General features: G+C 51.0%; 1 protein-coding gene across 1 annotated transcript; it reads left to right on the plus strand.

The window, feature by feature from the left end:
- The first annotated feature begins 8,823 nt into the window (after nucleotides 1-8,823).
- On the plus strand, nucleotides 8,824-9,540 carry LOC141161451 (taste receptor type 2 member 9-like). Its single transcript, XM_073646260.1, has 2 exons — nucleotides 8,824-9,066; nucleotides 9,133-9,540. The coding sequence occupies exons 1-2, from the start codon at nucleotides 8,824-8,826 to the stop codon at nucleotides 9,538-9,540; spliced, it is 651 nt and encodes a 216-aa protein (XP_073502361.1).
- Nucleotides 9,541-23,388: the final 13,848 nt, after the last annotated feature.

Consider the following 23,388-nt stretch of genomic DNA (forward strand, 5'->3'; position numbering starts at 1 on the left):
ATAAAAAGTCCATAACCTTTGAGTCCTTACGGTAGCTGCAAGAAACTGAAACACAGAATTACCAAACATGCATGTAACTTGGCAAACATTTCAACATTTGGCAACAGTGTTATTTACAATTTTAGTACACTCTATATTTTCCAGCGAGTGGGTATCTGCCCCTTTGTGCTCCTGGTTGACCTCCTTAACCCACTGTCTGGTGGTGGACTGACCTGGCTTTCCCCACTAGCGTTAGGGGTACAGCTACCAGCTGGGTGTACAGGTAGGGCAGGCAGCTGTCTGCGGGTCCTTTGGCTTACCGCAGGCATGGCAGGCTCACTGTCAGCAGAGGGTTGATTCTCCTGGGCTGCTGGTTCAGGCTCTTCTGCCTCTGGAACTGCTTGCTCCTCTTCACCTTCCGGCTCTGGTGTTGGTTGTTGCTGTGCCGGTTGCAGGAAATGCAGGACGGGTACCACTATGACATAATTTATGCGAGTCCAGGACTGAGGGAACTCTCCGAGAACGGTGCTGATCATTTCTTCCTTGTCCTCTGTGGGTCCAAGGTCACTCTGATCCTCTTCTGCACTACGGAGTTGCTCGGGGCATCTTTTGAGGTGGTCTCTGGAGACGGTGCTAGTGGTTTCTCCTCCGTCCTTGGTGATCACGCACACCTTCAGGTTGTCGTGATCAGACTGCAGTACGGTGTAGGGTTCCCTTTCCCACTGGTCGTCCAACTTATGTAGCCTTCTCTTCCACTTCAGGACCTGCTCACCAGGTTCTAGGGGACCAGCTGGGGCGTGTTGGTTGAAGAGTCTTTCTTGCCTTTCTCTCACCTGGGCCAGGCTCTTCTCCACACTCTCCTGTACCTTCTTGTACTGCAGTTGCCTTTCTGTATCCCAGTCTGCATCCGGGGAGGTGTCCTCAGGTGTTAGGACTCCCATCTCCAGGTCTATGGGCAGCTTACCTGGTCTGGCTCGCATCAGGTATGCCGGGGTGCAGTTGGCAGCGTTCACCGGGATATGATTGTATAAGTCTATCAGGTCCGGCAGTTTTTCTGGCCACAGGCTGCGTTCCTCCAGGGGCAACGTCTTCAGGAGATCGATAACTATATTGTTCATCTTCTCACACATCCCGTTGGTTTGTGGATGGTAAGGCGTTGTCCGAATCTTCTTACAGCCATAGAGGTTGCAGAACTCCAGGAAGATTTCAGCCTCGAACGCTGGACCCTGGTCTGTCAGGACCTGTTCCGGATACCTGTGTGGACGGCAGAAGTATTGCTGGAAGGCTCTGGCTGCAGTTTGGGCTGTCAAGTCCTTTACCGGGACCACCACTAGAAAACGGGAATAGTGGTCCACGATTGTCAGGGCATAGATGTATCCTGACCGGCTTGGAGCCAATTTGACGTGGTCCAGAGCTACCAGCTCAAGAGGCTGCGTGATGACGATGGGCCTCAAGGGTGTCTTCTGGCTGGTGCGGTCCTTCCTCCTTAGGTGACAAGGGCCACAGTCTCTGCACCACTTTTCTACAGCTCCTCTCATGCCGACCCAAAAGAACCTTCCTATTAGCAGGAACTCCAGTTTCTTCCAACCGAAGTGTCCCGCTCTGTCATGGTAAGACCCCAGGACCATAGCTGCATCTCGCCTTGGGACCACGACTTGCCAGGTCAGCACGTGTGTCCGGTGGTTGACAATCCTTCTGCACAACTTGCCTTTGTAGAGGAACAGCTTGCTCTTCTCTTTCCATAGCTGCTTGGCTTCCTCTGGGGCATCCGGATCCATGCGGGCGTCTTCCTGGGTCAGCAGATCTTTCACCAGGCGGATGGCAGGGTCACTATCTTGGGTCTCGGCCCAGCTGTGGTGAGGTAGGGGATTGATCATCACGGTTGTTAGATCCTCCTCCTTCACGCGGTGGGAGTATTGAGCGGCTCCATACCGGTGAAACGCGGGGAGTTCTACCTCCTCCAGCTCTTCTGGGTCTTCGTCACCTTCAGGTAAGTGAGGCATCCTCGATAGGGCGTCAGCGTTGGCATTGGGTTTGCCTGCCCGGTACTTGATCACGAAGTCATAGTTGGAGAGACGGGCCATCCACCGCTGTTCCAGGGCACCCAGTCTCGCATTGTCCAGGTGTGTCAACGGGTTGTTGTCCGTGTATACGGTGAACTTTGCGGAGGCCAGGTAATGCTTGAAGCGTTCCGTCACAGCCCACACCACCGCCAAGAATTCTAGCTTGAAGGAGCTGTAATTCTCCGGGTTCCTCTCGGTGGGTCTCAGCTTCCGGCTGGCGTACGCGATCACCCGTTCTCTGCCCTGTTGGTTTTGGGACAGTACGGCTCCCAGTCCCACATTACTGGCGTCCGTGTGGAGAATAAAAGGCTGGCCATAATCAGGGTAGGCCAGGATCTCATCCCCCGTGAGGGCCATCTTCAACTGGCGGAAGGACTCCTCTTCCGGTTTATCCCACTTGAAGGGTGGATTTTGACTCCTGGACTTAGACTGTCCAATCAGGAGGTCCTGCATAGGAGCTGCCATCTTAGTGAACCCGGGGATGAACCTTCGGTAGTAGCCTACCAACCCGAGAAACTGTCTCACCTCTTTGATGTTCGAGGGGCTAGGCCAGCTCTTGATTGCTGTGACCTTGTCAGGGTCGGGGGCCACTCCTTCCGCACTTACCACGTGCCCTAGGTACTGGACCTTTGATTTCAGCAGGTGACACTTCGATGGTTTCACCTTCAGGCCATAGCCTGCCAGGGCTTCGAACACCTCAGCCAGGTGTTTGAGATGGTCCTTGTAGGTCTTCGAATAGACGATCACGTCGTCCAAGTAAAGGAGGACGGTCTCGAAGTTTCGGTGCCCTAGACAGCATTCCATCAGCCTCTGGAAGGTCCCTGGTGCGTTGCAGAGCCCGAAAGGCATACAGTTGAACTCACTCAGTCCCATCGGGATGGTGAAGGCGGTCTTCTCCTTGTCAGCCTCTGCCACAGGAACCTGCCAGTACCCGCTAGTAAGGTCCAAAGTAGAAAAGAAGTTAGCTGATTTTAGTGCGGCTAAAGACTCCTCTATTCTAGGCAGCGGATATGCGTCTTTGTGGGTGATACGGTTGATTTGTCTATAGTCCACGCACATTCTCATGGTGCCGTCTTTCTTTTTGACCAGAACAAAGGGGGCTGCCCAGGGGCTACAGCTGTCTCTAATGACCCCAGCTTCTTTCATTTCTCTTAGCATGCCCTTGGCGTTCTGATAATGTGCAGGGGGTACAGGCCTGTGTCTCTCTTTCATTGGTGGGTGGCTCCCTGTGGGGATGTGGTGCTCTATCCATTTTACTCTGCCGAAGTCTAGCGGGTGCTTACTAAAGACTCTCTTGTACTCCTGTACCACCCGGTAGACTCCTTGTTTTTGGTGCAGGGGAGTGGAGTCAGCACCCACATGGAGTTTCTGGCACCAGTCCTCCTTTTGTTTCTGGGAGCCATTACCCTCCGCCTGTGGAGATGGAGGCAAGGGTTCCACGGCCCTGATAGCTTTGTGTTCGACAACAAACAGTTTGGCGAGTGTAGCGTGCCTGGGTAAGTGTACCTCCCTCTCCCCAATGTTGAGGATGCGTACGGGCACCCTCCCATGATGGACATCAACCACCCCCCGGGCTGTCAAAATGGTGGGCCTGCTGTCTGAGTACACGGGTTCTACCATGGCTTGGTAGTCTCTACCTCTCAACCCGATTGCAGTCCGACACCAGATCATCATTTCACTTTTGGGAGGCATGGAAATGGGGAATGGGTCACTCAGTCTTATGCTACCGATCTCACCACCAGACATCTACCTGCTGCTGTCTCATCAGGGCTTTTATCTCCTTGTTGAGGACTCTCTGTTGGCTGGAACTAGCATTCACTGCCACCTGTTGTAGAATTACAATTACCTCTGAAAGACAATTTTCAATTACGTTAGTACCCACAGTTATTTTAGGGTGACTTTCACGACGGTCAATGTCCACAATAATCACTCCCCGTGCCGGCAGTTCAACTTTACCAATTTTAATGGTCATCTCCTTGAACCCCATCTGCGGCACGGGTAAGCCATTACTGGCGATGATGCTCAAGTTACTGTCTGGATACCGTGTGATATCAGCATCAGTCCAATACTGCTTAAAAAGTACATAAGGGATAGTGGTTACTTGCGACCCAGTATCTAGCAAGGCGCTCATGGGGATACCGTTCAGCACCACGGGTAAAACCGGGCGCCCCCCAACGTACTTATTACGCCAATTGTAAGGGCCTGGTGATCTTATGCCTGGGGGTCGGCCCTCTGCCCCAGGTTGGACCCGTTTAAATTACAGTACCTGGAAATGTGTCCGGGCTGGTTGCATCGACGGCAAATGGGCTGTCCATCCTCTGCGTAGCGGTCTGTGGGCCTCCCTCGGAACGACGGGATCCTCCTCTGTCGACGCCACGGGACATCCTCCGGACTTGAAGCCAGCTCGATGGGTCTTGACGGGTCCACTTGCAACGCCTGGACGGTCCTGGTCAACGCTGCGACGCTCCTGGTCAGCTCCTGGACTTGGTGGTGCAGGTCTTTCGACGGGGCTTGGTTCAGGGCCTGTGCATCTGCCCCCACAGAGTCCATAGAGGAGGGTGCCGCCTCCTGGTGGTAGGTGAGAGCAGGGCGCCGGGGGTTTATAGCGCCACTGGTTGTAGATTCACGGAGCACCCTTATGGCCCTGTCCTTAAATTGGGCAAAGGTCAGGTCGGGGTTCTGAAAGAACATGAGGCGCAGTTGGGCCTTGTGGGCGCTGGACAGCAGACCCTCTATGAATTGTTCTGTTAGCAGCTTATCGGTTTCCTGCACACTGCCAGGGTCAGTTTGTTGAATAGCCCTCAAGGCTTCCTGCAGATTTAGGGCATAGTCTCTGATGCTGTCCTGTGCCCGCTGCTTACATCCATAGAACCTCATTTTAATCTCAGCGGAGGTACGTGTGTCAAAGGTACCCCGCAGCCGGGCCAGAACACCCTTCACAGTCCTTTTCTCCTCAGCGGGCCATGATTTTACCTCCCTTTGGGCTGCGCCAGTTAACTGCCCTGTTAGTATGCTGACCTTCTGTTCCTCTGTCAGGGGGTAGACTTGGAACAAACTGTACAGCCTTTCCTTAAAGTCAGTTAGGGCATGGGGCTCCCCTGAGTACTTGGGCAGCCAGCCGCTCCAGGGATGTAGGGCAGGGAAAAGGGCATCACCGCTGCAGCAGCTGCGTTGGTGGTAGTGAGCGCCTCTGTGTCCGACATCTTCCTCCCCCCTAGGTAAGCGTGGCCTACCTTCCGACGATCCTCTTCTGTAGGCCGCGGCTCCGCTGCTGCTGCTCTGGACGAGGACCTTGCGTCGCGTCCTGATGACGTCAGCGTCGCTCTCTCTCCCTTCCAGGACTTTGCGCAGCGTCAGTGCGTGGGGCGGAGCTCCGGATCTCGCGCGGTTTGGATGTCCACGCCCCTCTTCTTCCCGCGCGGCGTCCTGAAGATGGCGTCTGATGGCGGGAAAACGGCTGAAAATGGGGGGAACCGATGGAAGATGGCGGGAGACGGCTGGAAATGGCGGGAAACGGCTCCGGACGGCGGGAAACCTCTTTTCAGGTAAGTGCAAAGTCTTTTTCAGGCACGCAATACCCGTTTGTGGCGGGTTGGTTGCAATCCTGCCGACTACGCCAAAGCTGACTCACCCCCTGGGCCGTGGGGCACTCGGATCCGGGCAATAGGGGAACGATGGGAGTAGTAGTGGCAACCCGGTTCCGTGGCTCAGGGTGGTCAGGCCAGTGGTAGTCCGTTATGTGCTGATGATTATGTCCGACTACGCCACCCGTGGATTTGCGGTCATTAGGAACCGCCGCTGCAAGGCAGACCGCTGGGGCTGTTGATGTATGCAGCTGGGATGGTGTGACTCCCCATGGGAAGAGTGCGGCCCCAGGGCAGTGTAGTGGATGTTGGGAGTGATGGTAGTGAGAGTCCCAGTGCTGATAGTGCTGGAGGAGCAAGGAGCACGCAGACAACAGTTTGCAGTCCAGGGTCTTTACTAGAACAGGTAAATTGACCCACAAACAGTCCCAGCTAGGAGGGGACCTGGATGTCTGAGAGCAACGGGGAAATTGGCCCTGGTCAGGGTGAGGGTGTAGGCTTACCGTGCTTTCTGCGCTCCTTCTGGCTATCTCCTCGTTATAGGGTAACAGCCCACGTTTCCAAGCTTTCCGTGTATTCTCGCCTGTATGGCCTGCGACGTGGGTTCCTTTCTGCTCCCAGCCTTGTACGGCTTTGCTGGTCCCTTCTGTTGTGGCAGGACCTCCAGGCTTCTTAGGCCAAGGAATATACAGTCCCTTCCGGACTGGTTCTCTGCTGGGGGATGTGGAATCCTTCCAGCCTCAGACACCAAAGTCTGGTAAATTAAGTCCTCTTTCTGCCAAGACAGGCTCTCTTCGCCTCTTGTCTCTGGCTTGTGGCTCTCCTCCTGCCACACTTCCTCTTAGGTGCAGTGCAACTGTCTGTCCCTGCTCTGCTCTGGGACAAGTCTCAGTGCTGAGACAGGCCATCAAGTTCTCTCTAACCCTGCCCCCAGTTCCAGCTTTTATAGGGGCAGCCTGCTCCCCCTACTGGCCTGAGACAGGAGGTATTGCATGCTAATGTTCCCCTGACTAGAGAACCTCCCCCTTGCTCTCAGACACAGCTTTAATATACTTTGGGCATCCAGGCCAGGGTGACACATAGACAGGTGTGTGCCTTTCCAAATCAAGTCCTATCAGTTTAATTAACCCCTTTAGAGCCCATGCCGTATTAGTACGCACATTTGCGTACCCCCCGTTCAGTGAGGGCTGCTGCGCTGAGCCCTCACTGAACCGAGCACATGTCAGCTGATTCTTACAGCTGACATGTGCCCGCAACAGCCGCGGGTGGAATCGCGATCCACCCACGGCTGTTAACATGTTAAATGCCGCTCTCAATCTCCGACAGCGACATTTAACGCACGCTTCCGGGGTGGCGCGTCGTAAGCCCCGCCCACCGGCGACCCCGTCACGTGATCGCGGGTCGCCAATGGGCGTGCATGACAACCCAGGGTCTGCAGCAGACGCTTGTGGTTGTCATGATCTGGTCGCTATGAGCGCCACCTAGTGGTCGGCGCTCATAGCACAGGACCATTTCTGCTATATGCAGGGGATCTGCTCGTCCCCTGTATGTAGCAGAGACGATCAGACAACTGCTGCTTCTAGTCTCCTATGGACACTATTGAAGCATGCAGTAAGTGAAAAAAAATGGTTTTAAAATATAAAAAAAATATAAAAGTTTAAATCACCCCCCTTTCGCCCCATTCAAAATAAAATATATATAAAAAAAACCCCACATACACATATTTGGTATCACAGCGTTCAGAATCGCCCGATCTATCAATATAAAAAAAGAATTAATCCGATCGGTAAACGGTGTAACGAGAAAAAAATTCTAAACGCCAGAATTAAGTTTTTTGGTCGCCGCAAAATTGCAATAAAATGCAATAATGGGCGATCAAAACATCGGATCTACCCTAAAATGTTATCAATAAAAACGTCAGCCCGGCACGCAAAAAATAAGCCCTCACCCGGCCCAGATCACGAAAAATGGAGACGCTACAGGTCTCGGAAAATGGCGCTATGTTTTTTTAGTTTTTTTTTACCAAATTTTGGAATTTTTTTTCACCACTTAAATATAAAATAACCTATATATGTTTGGTGTCTACGAACTCGTAATGAGCTGGAAAATAAGAATGGCAGGTCAGTTTTAGCATTCAGTGAACGTGGTAAAAAAAAAAAAAAAAAAAACAACTGTGGTATTGCACTTTTTTTGCAATTTTACCGCACTTGGAATTTTTTTCCCGTTTTCCCGTACATGATATGGTAAAACTAGTAATGGCGTTGAAAAGTACAACTTGTTCCGCAAAAAATAAGCCCTCACACGGCCATATTGTCCAAAAAATAAAGACGCTATGGCTCTGGGAACAAGGGGAGCAAAAAACGAAAAAGCAAAAACGACAAAACCCAAGGTTGCGAAGGGGTTAAACACAGCTGGACTCCAATGAAGGAGTAGAACCATCTCAAGGAGGATCACAAGGAAATGGACAGCATGTGACTTAAATATGAGTGTCTGAGCAAAGGGTCTGAATACTTATGACCGTGTGATATTTCAGTTTTTCTTTTTTAATAAATTTGCAAAAATTTCTACATTTCTGTTTTTTTTCAGTCCAGATGGGGCAGAGTGTACTTTAATGAGAAAAAAAAATGAACTTTTTAGAATTTACCAAATGACTGCAATGAAACAAAGAGTGAAAAATGTAAAGCGGTCTGAATACTTTCCGTGCCCCCTGTACTAAAGAATTTCAAGAAGTTCTGACCAATTAAGGAAGTTTTTAACCTTACATTTCTGGTGAAAGGAGGAGGAGGAGGCCTGAGACGTGAGGACAAAGAGGGATTTAACAGGGACTTCTCAAGCACTGTAGTAAGCCTGCCTAAAACCGAGCTGAAGGAGACCTGATTATAGGAGACTGTATGGATGTGAACATTTGGGGCCAAAGTAGAGCGCCATCTAGAGGTGCACAATGCATCCCACACCAGCCTGTTTACACAGCAGAGGGCTGGGGCCAGGAGATAAGGAAGGCAATGGAGCTTGCCAAGGTTTATTATTAGGTTTATTAGGGAAATAAATGCCTAAAGGAAATCGGATCATCAACACGTCCTTGGTCACACAAAGCAGCAGATTTGCATCTCATAATCTGATTTATCTGGTCAGTCATCTAGATCTTGTTAATTTTTGTCAGCCTGGAATTTACACCATCACCTTTTACTCCACCACTCATGATGGCTGATACTTTACTGTTGCAGTTTGTGATTCCTGCAGTCGTGACCTTCGTGCCCGGGATGCTCCTAAACTCATCCATTGTTTTTGTCTATCCGAGAGACTGGAGAAACAATGTCCGATCCAGAGTCTTTGATAGAATCCAGTTCTTCATGGTCATATGCAATACGGTCCTGCAGAGCTCAATGTCCATGGACTCCATTGTTCAATGCTTCAATAGCTACTGGCTCTATAACCCCAAGGTTGTCCTTCTGGTAGTCACCAATCACTTGTTTCTGGTGTATATCACCTTCTGAAACACCACCTGGCTCTCCATCTACTATTTCCTGAGACTGGTCAATGTATCCAACTGGTTCTTCCTGCAGATAAAGGCGTTGTTCTCTTCTAGAGTTCAGCTGCTTCTCTTAGGATCAGTCATCTTTTCTTTTGTCATTAACTTGCCCCTGATCTGGACATTTCCAAAGAACGTGACTGAAGGGTCAACTGTGGATCTAACACTGATGAATTCTCCATGTTGGCCACTTAACATGATGTTAGGCTCTGTTCTGCCTGCGATTTTCACTTTGCTGCGTAATGGACTCAGTGTACTGAATCTGATCAGACACGTCCGGAGAGTGAAGCAGAATGAACATGACTTTGAAGGTCCTCCGTTCAATGGCCACATGAATGCTGCTAGAACCATGATTATCCGCGTCATTGCCGACATGTTCTTCTAAGTAAACATGGTTTGTTTCGTCGCATTATTCAAGACTCGCGCTATAGTACAATACCTGCGCTAGATGACCATCATCATATATCCGACCACCCAGTCAATCATCATAATCTTTGGAAATCCCAAATTAAAGAAAGTGCTCTGCAACCTTGGAGTTGCCACCTGATGGTGACCTTCATCCATGCTGGAGTCCTACTCATTACTCATTAATATCAGGTGGAGGGAAATGTTTGGACATGGTGACTTTTTAGTGGATAATTCCAAGAGCTGATAGTCTGAGCACTGCCTTATTATACCGTGTAGCGCATGTTTTCTATGTTTTGTGCCTTTTTATGTCTATCATGGCAGGTGGTTGATGCTTGTCATAGATCCATAGATTACATTTGTACCTGGATTACTGAGTTTTCTGGACATCTAGATACCAGAATTTCAGCAGGTTTCATGGGATTTTTGAGTGAAGTTGAAAACCCTGATGTTTCCCAAGATAATTATCCGATAACGCAGGTCTTATCCTTCTACTTTGGGATTTGGACTCACCACGGAGTTGATAGATTCCCAGATTAGTGGGGGACAGACTAATGGATTGGGCATCCAACCTCTAGGATAGAAAGACAACAATGGAAATGTAATGGAAGCCCAGAATAAGCAGAGTCCTATGGGCAGATCGCAGCTGCATTTGTGCCCTTGTGTCTTGGATGAGCTCTGGATCTGGTAGTCCAGGCGAGATGCAGGCTGATTGGTGCAGATGGCTTCTTCATATGCGGCATCCCGGTACCCGTTCTACTACTGCTAAATGAGACAGTTGTAGTGTGGTACTAGATTTGTTCCATTTTGTGCACTGAATCATATATATATATATATATATATATATATATATATATATATATATATATATATATATATATATATATATATATAATATATGGCCAGTGTGTATATGAAGGAATGATTATTCTCCTCACAACAAGTGGTGGCCATAGCAATGGCTGGGAGGAGCCTGCCAGCTCAGGGACATACATACCAGTAATCCGGCACCACACCAGTAATCCGGAACCACACTAGTAATCATGCACCGCAGCAGTAATCCAGCACCTAGCCCCACACCAGTAATCAAGCACCACACGAGTAATCCGGCACACGACCCCACACCAGTAATCCTGCAACACACCAGTAATCCGGCACACGGCTCCACACTAGTAATCCGGCACTACACTAGCAATCCGGCACCACACTATTAATCCGGCACCACACCAGTAATCCGGCACCACACTAGTAAAAACCCTGCACTAAAGATTAGTGTTGTTCAGTGTTGGGACCTGCTAGGAGCAGAGCAGGAAAGCTCAGCAGACCTGTGAGTAGCTGAACCCACGCCTGGGAAGCCTCTGCACCAGTCAGGCTCTCATCGGCCGTGTGCGGCCGTTGTCCCCGGCAACCGTTGTTTAAGGACTCATGTTAACCTGGCTACGAACCGGAGGACTGTCCTGTTTACCAGTGAGTTGCTGAATAAAGATGATTATGTTGGACTTGCTTGGGTCACTGCCTCAGTTACTGCACAGTGTGAACACCGCCGCCTTACAGCTTGGTGGAGAATGCGGGCAGTGTGACTGAGGCATACCCCACCGGCAGCTGCATGACCACAATCCGGCCGGCCACCTTTCAGCCTCACCCAGTGGACAAAATGGAGGAGCTGTTAAAGCAGCTGGTACTCACCCAGCAGCAGCAGCTGCAGTCTCAGCGGCAACAGCAGGAGCAGCACCAGAGTCTCCAGCGGTAACAGCAGGAGCGGGAACAGCAGCACAATCAGCAGCAGCAGCTACTGTACCAGCAGCTGCAAAAAACAAATTGCTGCCCTGCGGGAAACGCCGACGGCACCACCCCCGGAACGTCGAGAGGCCCGGGACAAGGTTCGCTCAGCGTGGAAGCCTTCCTGACCGTCTACAAACACACAGCAAAGCGGGAAAACCTACCAGCCAGCCAGTGGGCGGAAGTGGTGGCTCCGTTTTTGGTCGGCGATGCCCAGGAGGCCTATTTCAACCTCAGTTGGGAGGACGCCCATTACTACCAGAGGCTCAAAGGTGAGATCCTTGCCCGGCTGGGGGTCAATACGTACATGAGGACTCAGCGGGTGTTTTCATGGTCCTTTGTGGAGACCCGACCCGCCCGGTCTCAGACTTATGACCTTCTGCAGCTGGTAAGGAGGTGGCTCCAGCCTGAGTCTTTGACTCCAGCCCAGATGGTGGAGAGGGTGGTGGTCGACCGGCTGGTGAGGACTCTGCTGGCTGCTATCCAATGTTGGGTGGGATAAGGGGACCCTGGCACCCTCGACCAGGTGGTCAGCCTGATCGAACACTACTCGGCCACTCAGGACTTTATCCAGGACTTTGCCCCTCGCGGCTGTCACACCGATCCCTGCCAACCCAGGAACCGGGAAGGGGGTCGTGTCCCTCTGCTGAGGACAGTCAGCACTGTACCCGTGCTGAAGGGGTACCCGGGAGTGAGAGTAGCAGGAGACCAGTTCCCTCCCAAACGGTCATAAGACCTAACAGCACCTCCACCATTAGGTGCTGACGGTGTCAGGGGCCGGGACATGTGGTTGCTAACTGCCCTCTGACTATGGAGCCCATGGACTGCGGGTTTCAATGTACGCCCAGATTGTCTGCACTGCGAGTGCCGGCCCCTCGGACAGTGAACACCAACTGTGCCAGGTACTGGTTAATGGGTACCCCACAGAGACCCTCCTAGACTCGGGGACTTTGGTGCATGGGTCGATGGTGGCAGGAGACAACCCCAGTGGACGGACAGTCGGGGTTGTGTGTATCCATGGGGACCTCCGAGAGTACCCAACCATGGAGGTAGTTTTGTCCACGCCATGTGGTGACCTAAAACATGTGGTGGGGGTGGTAAAAACTGTTACATATGGGACTGTGTTGGGAAGAGACTTGCCCCTGTTCATGACGCTGTGGAAAAACAAAATCCACTCTCCCCCAGTAAAATTTATTACAGGCACTTTACCCGACGAACCCGGGTCGGGGGTACCTGCGGTAGGGGTGTCCAACCTAGGGACAGAGCTTGACCCCGATAGGTCTCCCCTAGAGGTGCTGGCAGGAGAGGTCGAGGAGACGCCATCAATCCCTGAGCTGGAAGTGTCCCGGGACACTTTTGGGACAGCTCAGCAACAGGATCCCACCCTGACTTGGGTGCGGGAAAGGGTGGTAGAGGTAAACGGCGTAGCTCAACAGCCCAGTGCAGACACTGTATTTCCACGCATGCTAGTCAATGGTGAGTTGCTCTATAGGGTAGACAAGATCAGGGACGAGGTCATGGAACAGTTAGTGGTACCTCAGTTGCACCGCCGAGCTGTTCTAGATTTGGCACAAACACACACCTGCTGGATGGACACTTAGGGGTTAAAAAGACACAAGAACGTATCTTGCGGAGGTTCAAAAGTACTGCGAATCCTGCCCCGAGTGTCAGCTGTCCGCACCCAAAGCAAGCTTCCGTAGCCCATTGGTACCCCTGCCAGTGATAGAGATACCTCTTGAACGGATTGCAATGGACTTGGTAGGGCCCATTATCAAATCCGCTTATGGCCACTAACATATACTGGTGGTTGTCGACTATGCCATCCGGTACCCGGAGGCTATACCGCTACGCCACACCTCTGCGAAACTGATTGCATGGGAGCTGTTTGTCATGTTCTGTCACCTTGGACTACCTAAGGAGATCCTGACGGATCAAGGGACCCCTTTTATGTCCAAGGTGACAAGGGAACTGTGCAAACTGCTAAAAATTAAACAATTGCGCACCTCGGTGTACCACCCTCAAACCGATGGGCTAGTAGAACGGTTCAATAAAACCCTAAAGTCCATGTTAAAAAAGGTGGTTTCTAAGGACGGAAGGGATTGGGATTGCTACCCTATTTGATGTTCGCCGTCCGTGAGGTACCCCAGGCTTCCACAGGGTTCTCTTCCTTTGAGCTATTGTACGGCAGACATCCTAGGGGTCTGTTGGACATAGCCAAAGAGACATGGGAACAAGAGCCGACTCCACATAGGAGTATAGTTGAACACGTGGCTAGTATGCAGGACCGGACTGCGGCGGACATGCCCATCGTGAAAGAACATCTGTTAGATGCCCAGGCAGCACAGAGGCGCACATATAATAAAAGAGCCATGGTCAGGTCTTTTAACAAGGGCGATCGGGTGTTAGTACTGGTACCCACAGCCGAGAGTAAGCTCATGGCCAAGTAGCAAGGGCCATATGAGGTTCGAGAAAAGGTGGGGGAGGTAAATTACCGGGTGTATCAGCCTGGAAGGAGGAAACCGGAGCAGCTTTATCATGTAAACCTGCTAAAACCTTGGAAAGATCGAGAGTGCTTAGTTACAGACGTCACCCCAGGTATATCGCCAGAGAGTTCTTTACCTTCAGCCAGGGATGCGTCCGGGAGAGAGGTCAGGATAAGTGATGCTCTCACTAAACAGTAGCGACTGGAGGCTCGCTCGCTGGTGCAGCAGAATACCGATGTGTTCTCAGAGCTACCAGGTAGGACTACAGTTCTCCAACATGACATTTTCAACGAACCTGTGGTACGGGTGTGTGGCGCCCCTGAGGGTTCAGTCGCTACAGAGGTACTGCACCTCACCCAGAGGTGTGGTGTCTCCTTCTGTCAGGTAAGGAGGGAGTGCTGCCCGGGACCCCAACACCTGCATCCAACACTACACTACTCCAGGCCAGCAGGAGGGGCAAGATGCATTGTGTTCCTGCTGAGCCCTGTCCCTGGATGGAGTGGGGGGGGACCAAAGAGAGGGGGAACCAGTAGTGGGTGTGGGTGGAGGATGTAGAGTAGGGGAGCACCATTGTAGGAGGTATATAAAGGGAAGCCATCTTAGGGTGGCAGGTCAGTTAGTCAGTGTGGATACAGTAAGGAGAGGAGGGGAACAGAGTCTCTTCAGGAGCTCTGCTCCACAAGTGGGGCCTAGTAATAGAGGCCCAGGAGGGGAGCAGAGGATAAAGGGTGTGGCATGCCCTTTATTGAGCTGATTGGTATATATGTAGCTTACCACGGGCCTAGGTGGTCTGGAGTTGGGACCCGGTCCTATTTGTCTACCCTTTTATATGCATTACTTCAACTTTGATATACAGTAAGGTTTTTAATATAGGCAGTATAGGTACCGTCCCAATTTAGGGTCACCTTGCCGCTGGTGGGACGGCTTGTATACTTTTTTTGATCAAAAATAGTTCACTAAGTACCCTATATTTATTATGCAATTTTGCTTTACATTTATATATAATTATGGTAGGGTATGAGATATATTTTTGTCTTGCTTCTTTTTTGCTAGTGTGAACATGCCTCTGTTTCTTGTATGTCTGCCATCTTAGACCTCAGTTCACATTGTCTGGTTTTTTGACTTGTTTTCATTCTGTGCAATTTAAGGGTGTGGCATGCCCTTTATTGAGCTGATTGGTATATATGTAGCTTACCACGGGCCTAGGTGGTCTGGAGTTGGGACCCGGTCCTATTTGTCTACCCTTTTATATGCATTACTTCAACTTTGATATACAGTAAGGTTTTTAATATAGGCAGTATAGGTACCGTCCCAATTTAGGGTCACCTTGCCGCTGGTGGGACGGCTTGTATACTTTTTTTGATCAAAAATAGTTCACTAAGTACCCTATATTTATTATGCAATTTTGCTTTACATTTATATATAATTATGGTAGGGTATGAGATATATTTTTGTCTTGCTTCTTTTTTGCTAGTGTGAACATGCCTCTGTTTCTTGTATGTCTGCCATCTTAGACCTCAGTTCACATTGTCTGGTTTTTTGACTTGTTTGCATTCTGTGCAATTTAAGGGTGTGGCATGCCCTTTATTGAGCTGATTGGTATATATGTAGCTTACCACGGGCCTAGGTGGTCTGGAGTTGGGACCCGGTCCTATTTGTCTACCCTTTTATATGCATTACTTCAACTTTGATATACAGTAAGGTTTTTAATATAGGCAGTATAGGTACCGTCCCAATTTAGGGTCACCTTGCCGCTGGTGGGACGGCTTGTATACTTTTTTTGATCAAAAATAGTTCACTAAGTACCCTATATTTATTATGCAATTTTGCTTTACATTTATATATAATTATGGTAGGGTATGAGATATATTTTTGTCTTGCTTCTTTTTTGCTAGTGTGAACATGCCTCTGTTTCTTGTATGTCTGCCATCTTAGACCTCAGTTCACATTGTCTGGTTTTTTGACTTGTTTGCATTCTGTGCAATTTAAGGGTGTGGCATGCCCTTTATTGAGCTGATTGGTATATATGTAGCTTACCACGGGCCTAGGTGGTCTGGAGTTGGGACCCGGTCCTATTTGTCTACCCTTTTATATGCATTACTTCAACTTTGATATACAGTAAGGTTTTTAATATAGGCAGTCCGGCCGTATTAAAGATGAACTTGCCGGTCGGGACATTCCTACCACTCTCGATGACCTAATAACTCTTGCCACCCGGATTGACCTGCGGTTCCAGGAGCGTGCCAAAGAGGTCACCCGTGAAAGGAGGTTTCCACGTCTAGCTCCTACTTTTCAGAAACCCGTCACTCCCTCCGTCTCTCCTCAGGTACACTCTCCTGAGCCTATGGAGGTCGACCAGACCAAGATGGTCGGTTCTCGCCGAGAATCTCGCCGAGCTGAGGGAAGCTGTTTCTATTGTGGCAGTATGAAGCACTTCATCCGTTCCTGCCCGGAAAAGCCGGGAAACGCCAGTGTCTAGGACCACTCGGAGAGGTCGTCCTAGACAAAAGTAAGCCCTCTCCGTCTCTGACCTTACCGGTCTCTATTGCTTGGGGAGAGAACCGTCTCTTTGAACTCGCCCATCTGGATTCTGGAGCTGCTGGAAACCTCATCTCCCAGTCTCTGGTAGAGAGATACCATATTCCCACCAAGTCCCTGGCTGAACCATTGTCAGTCGCCTCCGTGGATGGAAGACTTCTCTCGGAGACCATCCTGCTCGTCACTGAACCCATAACCCTGCAGGTGGGAATGCTGCACTCTGAGGAGATCTCATTCCATGTGCTGTCCGGACTTTCTCACTCCCTGTTGCTAGGTCTACCTTGGCTCCAGACACATGAACCCGTATTGAACTGGCGGTCCGGTGAAGTACTCCGATGGGGTCCTGACTGCCATAGGACCTGCCTGGTCCCGGTCCGTCCACTTCGCCCTCAGCCTACTCCAGCTAACTTACCTGGTCTCCCGGCTCCCTACTGGCCCTATGCGGACGTCTTCGGTAAGAAGGAAGCTGAGACGTTGCCACCCCATAGGCCATACGATTGCCCGATCGACCTGGTACCTGGTACCACTCCTCCCCGTGGGCGTATCTACCCGTTGTCTGCAGCCGAGACCCGAGCCATGTCTGAGTACATTGAAGAGAATCTGGCTAGGGGATTTATCCGAAAATCTACCTCCCCGGCTGGAGCCGGATTCTTCTTTGTCAAAAAGAAAGACGGCTCGCTACGTCCCTGTATTGACTACAGAGGACTCAATCTCATCACGGTAAAAAACAAATATCCCCTGCCACTCATCTCCGAACTGTTTGACCGTCTCAAGGGCGCCAGGATCTTCTCCAAGCTGGATCTACGAGGAGCGTATAATCTGGTCCGTATCCGTCAAGGAGACGAGTGGAAGACGGCATTCAATACCCGGGACGGTCACTACGAGTACCTTGTGATGCCCTTCGGTCTCTGTAATGCTCCCGCGGTCTTTCAGGAACTAGTCAACGACATCTTCCGTGACCTCCTGTACTCCTGCGTAGTGGTATACCTGGACGATATCTTGGTCTTCTCTCCGGATCTCCCCACACACCGGAGGGATGCTCGTCAGGTCCTGCTTAGGCTTCGGCAGAACCACCTTTATGCCAAATACGAGAAGTGCCTCTTCGATCAGACCTCCCTTCCGTTCTTGGGCTATGTCATCTCCCAAACAGGTCTGCAAATGGATCCCGAGAAGCTCTCTTCCGTTTTAAAATGGCCTCGTCCTGAAGGTTTGAAGGCGATACAGCGATTCCTGGGCTTCGCTAATTACTATCGTCTTTTCATCCCACACTTCTCGTCTCGGACTGCTCCCATATCTGCACTTACCTGTAAGGGGGCTAACCCCAGGACATGGTCGCCTGAAGCCGAGGAGGCCTTCCTTTCCCTAAAGAAAGCCTTCGCCTCTGCTCCCGTCCTGCACCGTCCGGACTGTAATAAACAATTCTACCTGGAGGTTGATGCCTCCTCCTCCGGAGCCGGAGCGGTGCTCACCCAGAAGTCTTCTACCGGGAGAATGGTAACGTGCGGCTTCTTCTCCAAAATCTTCTCCTCGTCGGAGCGCAACTACTCCATAGGAGACCGTGAATTGCTAGCCATCAAATTGGCACTGGGAGAGTGGCGCTATCTGCTTGAAGGGGCTCTCTACCCGGTAATTATCTACACGGATCACAAAAACCTGGCATATCTCCAAAATGCCCAGAGACTCAATCCTCGCCAGGCCCGGTGGTCGTTGTTTTTTGCCCGCTTCGACTTCATTCTTCATTTCCATCCGGCGGACAAGAACGTCAAAGCTGATGCCTTGTCCCGGTCCTTCCTGTCCTCCGATCAAGAGGAGGAACCTACGCACATCATCGACTCCTCCAAGGTGATGAATGTGGCCCCCTTGGATCTGACTCGTCTTCCACCCGGTAAGACGTTCGTAGCTGTGCCAGATCGGGAGAGGGTTCTTCGCTGGGGACATTCTTCTAAACTAGCTGGCCATGCTGGCCAAAAGAAGACCTTCCAACTCATTACCCGGCATTACTGGTGGCCTACCCTGCGTAAGGACGTGGTAGACTTCGTCGCGGCCTGTTCATCCTGTGCCCGTAACAAAGTTCGCCGACATCTACCTGCCGGCCATCTCCTGCCCCTTCCCGTACCTGCTGCTCCTTGGCAACACATCGCTATGGACTTTATCACCGACCTTCCAGTTTCTGCCGGTTGTACTGTCATTTGGGTTGTCGCTGACCGTTTTTCTAAGATGGCCCACTTCATTCCCCTGCCTGGTCTTCCGTCTGCACCCGAACTGGCTAAAGACTTTATCCGCCACATCTTCCGTCTCCATGGTCTGCCCCTCCACATCGTGTCGGATCGTGGGGTTCAGTTCACCTCTCGCTTCTGGAGAGCCACATGTAAGCTGCTGGACATTACCCTGGATTTCTCCTCCGCTTACCACCCTCAGTCCAATGGTCAAGTGGAGCGGATCAATCAGATCTTGACCAGCTACCTCCGGCACTTCGTTGGTGCTCACCACTCGGACTGGGTGGATCTCCTACCATGGGCCGAGTTCTCTTATAACAACCATGAGAGCGAGTCCTCTTCCAAATCCCCATTCTTTATAGTCGGTGGCCAACATCCCCGGATTCCACTTCCTGTCTCCGTTTCTGTGGACAACCCTGCTGCGGAGTCTCTTGTCAGCGAATTTTCTACTATTTGGGAGAGCACCAGGTCCGCTCTTCTTCTCTCCTCTGAGCGGATGAAGAGATATGCTGATAAGAGACGTCTGGATCCGCCCCAATTCCGTCCGGTAGACAAGGTTTGGCTCTCATCCAAACATGTGCGGCTCAAAGTACCCTCCTACAAGTTGGGTCCTCGATTCATCGGCCCCTTCGAAGTCCTCAGGCAAATTAACCCTGTGGCCTACAAATTAAAACTCCCGGCCACCCTACGGATCCCCAACTCCTTCCACGTATCTCTCCTCAAACCCGTTGTCTTTAATTTTTTTTCCAAAAATCCAGGTGCCCCTCCTGCTCCGGTTTCCGCTGATGACATCTTTGAGGTAGAGAGTATTCTGGCCTCCAAGAGGGTAAGAGGAAAAACCTTTTTTCTGGTAGATTGGAAGGGGTTTGGTCCTGAGGAGAGAACTTGGGAACCCAGGGAGAACATTAACGCCCCGCGTCTCCTTGAGAAATTTCTTTCTGGCCAAAAAAAGAGGGGGCCTAAAGGGGGGGGGTACTGTAGCATCGGCGTCTCTGCCCCGTTCTAGGCAGAGACGCCGTCCCTCTCACCTCCCCACTCCTGGCGCGGCGTCCTCCAGCGCTTCTCTCCCCGCTGCTTCCGGCACGCGCTCCTTCCCCGGCAGTGTGCTTAGGGCGCGCGCGCGCGCTCCCCCTCTCTTAAAGGGACCGCGCGCGCCGTCCTAAGGAGTCCCTGGCCAATTGCCGGAGGACCTCCCATATAAAAGGCACCTCCTCCAAAATGGAGGTGCCCGAGCAATGTTGTAGCACTGTTCACTACTCTGCTTCAGCCCTCAGGTCCCGTTGCCAGTTACCTGCCAGATACCTGCCAGATTCCTGCCAGTCTGCTGTCTTATTCCTGCTTGATATCCTGCTACCTGCCTGCTAGCCTGAGGTCCGACGGTCTGCCTTCCAACTCCTGTCAGTCTGTCTAAGGACCAGCTTACCCGCTCACCTGGGAGCGCACATCTTCTACCTGCCTGCTTGCCTGAGGTCCGACGGTCTGCCTTCCAACTCCTGTCAGTCTGTCTAAGGACCAGCTTGCCCGCTCACCTGGGAGCGCTCATCTGCTGCCTGTCTGCTAGCCTACCAGGAGGCTCTGCCGTCACGTGCTGCGACCACCCGCCTGTCCAGAGACTCCTGCCCGCTCATCTGGGAGCACTCATCTGCTACCTGTCTGTTGGTCTTCCTGGAGGCTCCGCCGTCACGTGCTGTGACCACCCGTTTATCCAGAGACTCTCGCCTGCTCACCTGGGAGCTCAAGTCTATCATCTGCCGCCACAGGTCGTACCAATCCTTTACCCAGAGACTGCCCCGGTCACTTGCCGTGACCTCCTGCCCGTTCATCCAGAGACTGCCCCGGTCACTTGCCGTGACCTCCTGCCCATTCATCCAGAGACTGCCCCGGTCACTTGCCGTGACCTCCTGCCCGTTCATCCAGAGACTGCCCCGGTCACTTGCTGTGACCTCCTGTCCGTTCATTCAGAGACTGTCCCGGTCACCTGCTGTGACTGCCTGCCCGTCTACCCTGGTCGCCACCCGCTCCCTTACAAGACCGCCCCCTTGTATAGTAGCTCAGAGGTTCCGCCTCTCAGACCCGTTACAGCGCGAGTCACCAGGTGGTTCCTGTCACTGCAAAATTTCAGTTTCTTTGTAGAACATCGCCCTGGGAAGTCGCAGGCAAACGCAGACGCCCTGTCCCGGGCACCCTGTATGGTGGCAAATGTTCAACCCCACAAGTTTGAAAGAGGGGGGGGATATGTGAGGCAGTGACCGGGATCATATACGAGGGACGTTATATCTCCCCCAGAATGTGCACAGAGACCTATTAAATCCATTGGAGGGCATTGCAGTCACAGACACACCTGCGGCTGCAATGCAGGAATGAAGGTGAGCATTGACCTGGTCAGACTACCTGGCTAAGGCAGATTAGTAAAACCCGGCAGGGCCTTCATTTCTTGGAGGAGGCTACAGGAGGCAGTGGGGCGGCCTCCTCACTCCAACCCGGGTTTTCCAGTGGCTCTTGCCACAGGTCCTTTATAAACCCTGCACTAAGGATTAGTGTTGTTCTATGTTGGAACCTGCTAGGAGCAGAGCAGGAAACCTCAGCAGGATGGAGGGTGGCTGAACCACCGCCTGGGAAGCCTCTGCACCCGTCAGGCTTTGAGCGGCCCGGATGCGAACCAGAAGACTTTCTGTTACCCGTGAGTTGCTGAATAAAAGCTGTTTATGTTGGACTTGCTTGGGTCACTGCCTCAGTTACTGCATGGTGTGAACACCGCCGCCTTACACGGGTTACTGGTGTGGGGCCGTGTGCAGGATTACTGGTGTGGTGGTGGATTACTAGTGTCATGCTGGATTACTGGTATGGTGCCGGATTACTGATGTGTTGCCAGATTACTGGTGTAGGGCTGTGTGCCGGATTACTGGTGTGGGGCCGTGTGCAGGATTAATGGTATGGTGCCGGATTACTGGTGTGGGGCCATGTACTGGATTACTGGTGTGGGGCCGGATTACTGGTGTGGGGCTGTGTGCCGCATTACTGGTGTGGGGCCGTGTGCAGGATTAATGGTGTGGTGCTGGATTACTAGTGTGATGCCGGATTACTGGTGTGGGGCCAGGTGCCGGATTACTAGTGTGATGCCGGGGTACTGGTATGGTGCCGGATTTCTAGTGTGTTGCCGGATTTCTAGTGTGTTGCTTGATTACTGGTGTGTTGCCGGATTACTGGTGTGTTGCCGGATTACTGGTGTGTTGCCGGGCCCCGTTCTTGAGTATATCACTCAATCCTGTGCGATGTCTGGGGCCCCGTTCTTGAGTATATCACTCAATGGTTCTCATAAGCCTGAAAAATCTGATCTACAGCAGCAGGGGTATATTCTGGCCCGGAGGAGTATAATCTGGCCTAGGCTATAATATACCCCTGGTCTATACTCCTCTAGGGCAGAATATTAGTGTGTTTTTGCTGCTGTAGTGCTACCGTATATGTAGATGCGCATACACAAACCATATACCATTTCATGCGGCTTTTGTCAGATTTTGATGCGTCTGGCGCAGATTTCCCTCTTCCACGTGACACAGAGAAATCTGCTGTGATTCTGCACAAAAAATCCACATCATTGGGATGTGGATTTTGATGCAGATTGGCTGCTGATTTTTTTCCCTGTGGAAAATCAGCAGCAAATCTAGTGCTTGGGAACGGGTGGAGTAGACTTACAGCATGTGTTGGAGGCATTACATTGAACTGACAGTAGATGGCGTCGTTCCATCAGTGCATAGTTAATGTTATGTGCTGTAACTTGTTATATCTGTTTCTCCCTGCTCTCTATGATATGCACTTTAAGTTCTCCAGTCTGAGCTCGTATTCTATCCTGATAAGGTATATAAAGTGAACTTGGAACACCTCCAACAAAAAAATAAGTTTTCCAATTTTGACAACAATGGAAGACCAACTGTATGATCAGCTTTTGAGATTCTAGACTGCAACAGAACAAAAGTCCCCCCAGTGGATCTACGATCTACCTCCAGTGCATCCACGATCTACCTCCAGTGGATCTTCGATCTACCTCCAGTGGATCTTCGATCTACCTCCAGTGGATCTACGATCTACCTCCAGTGGATCTACGATCTACCTCCAGAGAAACGTTCAAATCCCAAGTCCCAGTGTAGACAAACATCTAAGCCATATCGAGCAGAGAAAGCCGACTGCCAAATATCCTGAAGGCCTGTCACGACAACTCAACTTCTGGTGGCCATTTTGGCAGAGATGAACTTTCTGACCGTTATTACTGGAAGGGAATGAAGAACGATGTTCGCCAGCATGTCAAAACCTGTCAAAAATGTTTTGTCACAAGTCCCAAAATCAGCAAAGAAGCTCCGCCACTCAACAGTATACCAGCGCCTGGAAAAGTATGGAGCTTAGTTGGGATTGATATGATCGGTCCTCTACAGGAAACCTCAAACGGCAACAAATATATAGCTGCTGTCACGGATCGTTTCTCCACGTACAGTCATGGCCAAAAGTTTTGAGAATGACACCAAAATGATCTTTTCCCATGATCTGCTGGCCTCTGGTTTTTATTAGTGTTTGTCTGATGTTTATATCACATACAGAAATATAATTGCAATCATATTATGAGGACCAATAGGTTATATTGACAGTTAGAATGAGTTAATGCAGCAAGTCAATATTTGCAGTGTTGCCCCTTCTTCTTCAAGACCTCTGTAATTCTCCCTGGCATGCTCTCAATCAACTTTTGGACCAAATCCTGACTGATATCAGTCCATTCTTGCATAATCAATGCTTGCATTGTGCCAGAATTTGTTGGTTTTTGTT

Source organism: Phyllobates terribilis, unplaced genomic scaffold (genome assembly GCF_046119375.1).
Source record: "Phyllobates terribilis strain yellow unplaced genomic scaffold, ASM4611937v1 Scaffold_9__5_contigs__length_417890890, whole genome shotgun sequence".
NCBI classification, from domain to species: domain Eukaryota; kingdom Metazoa; phylum Chordata; class Amphibia; order Anura; family Dendrobatidae; genus Phyllobates; species Phyllobates terribilis.

Coding starts and splice junctions, on each gene's coding strand:
- LOC141161451 (XM_073646260.1), top strand. CDS start 8,824: ATGATGGCTGATACTTTACTGTTGCAGTTTGTGATTCCTGCAGTCGTG. Junction 9,067..9,132: donor ACTGGCTCTATAACCCCAAG/GTTGTCCTTCTG, acceptor AACACCACCTGG/CTCTCCATCTACTATTTCCT.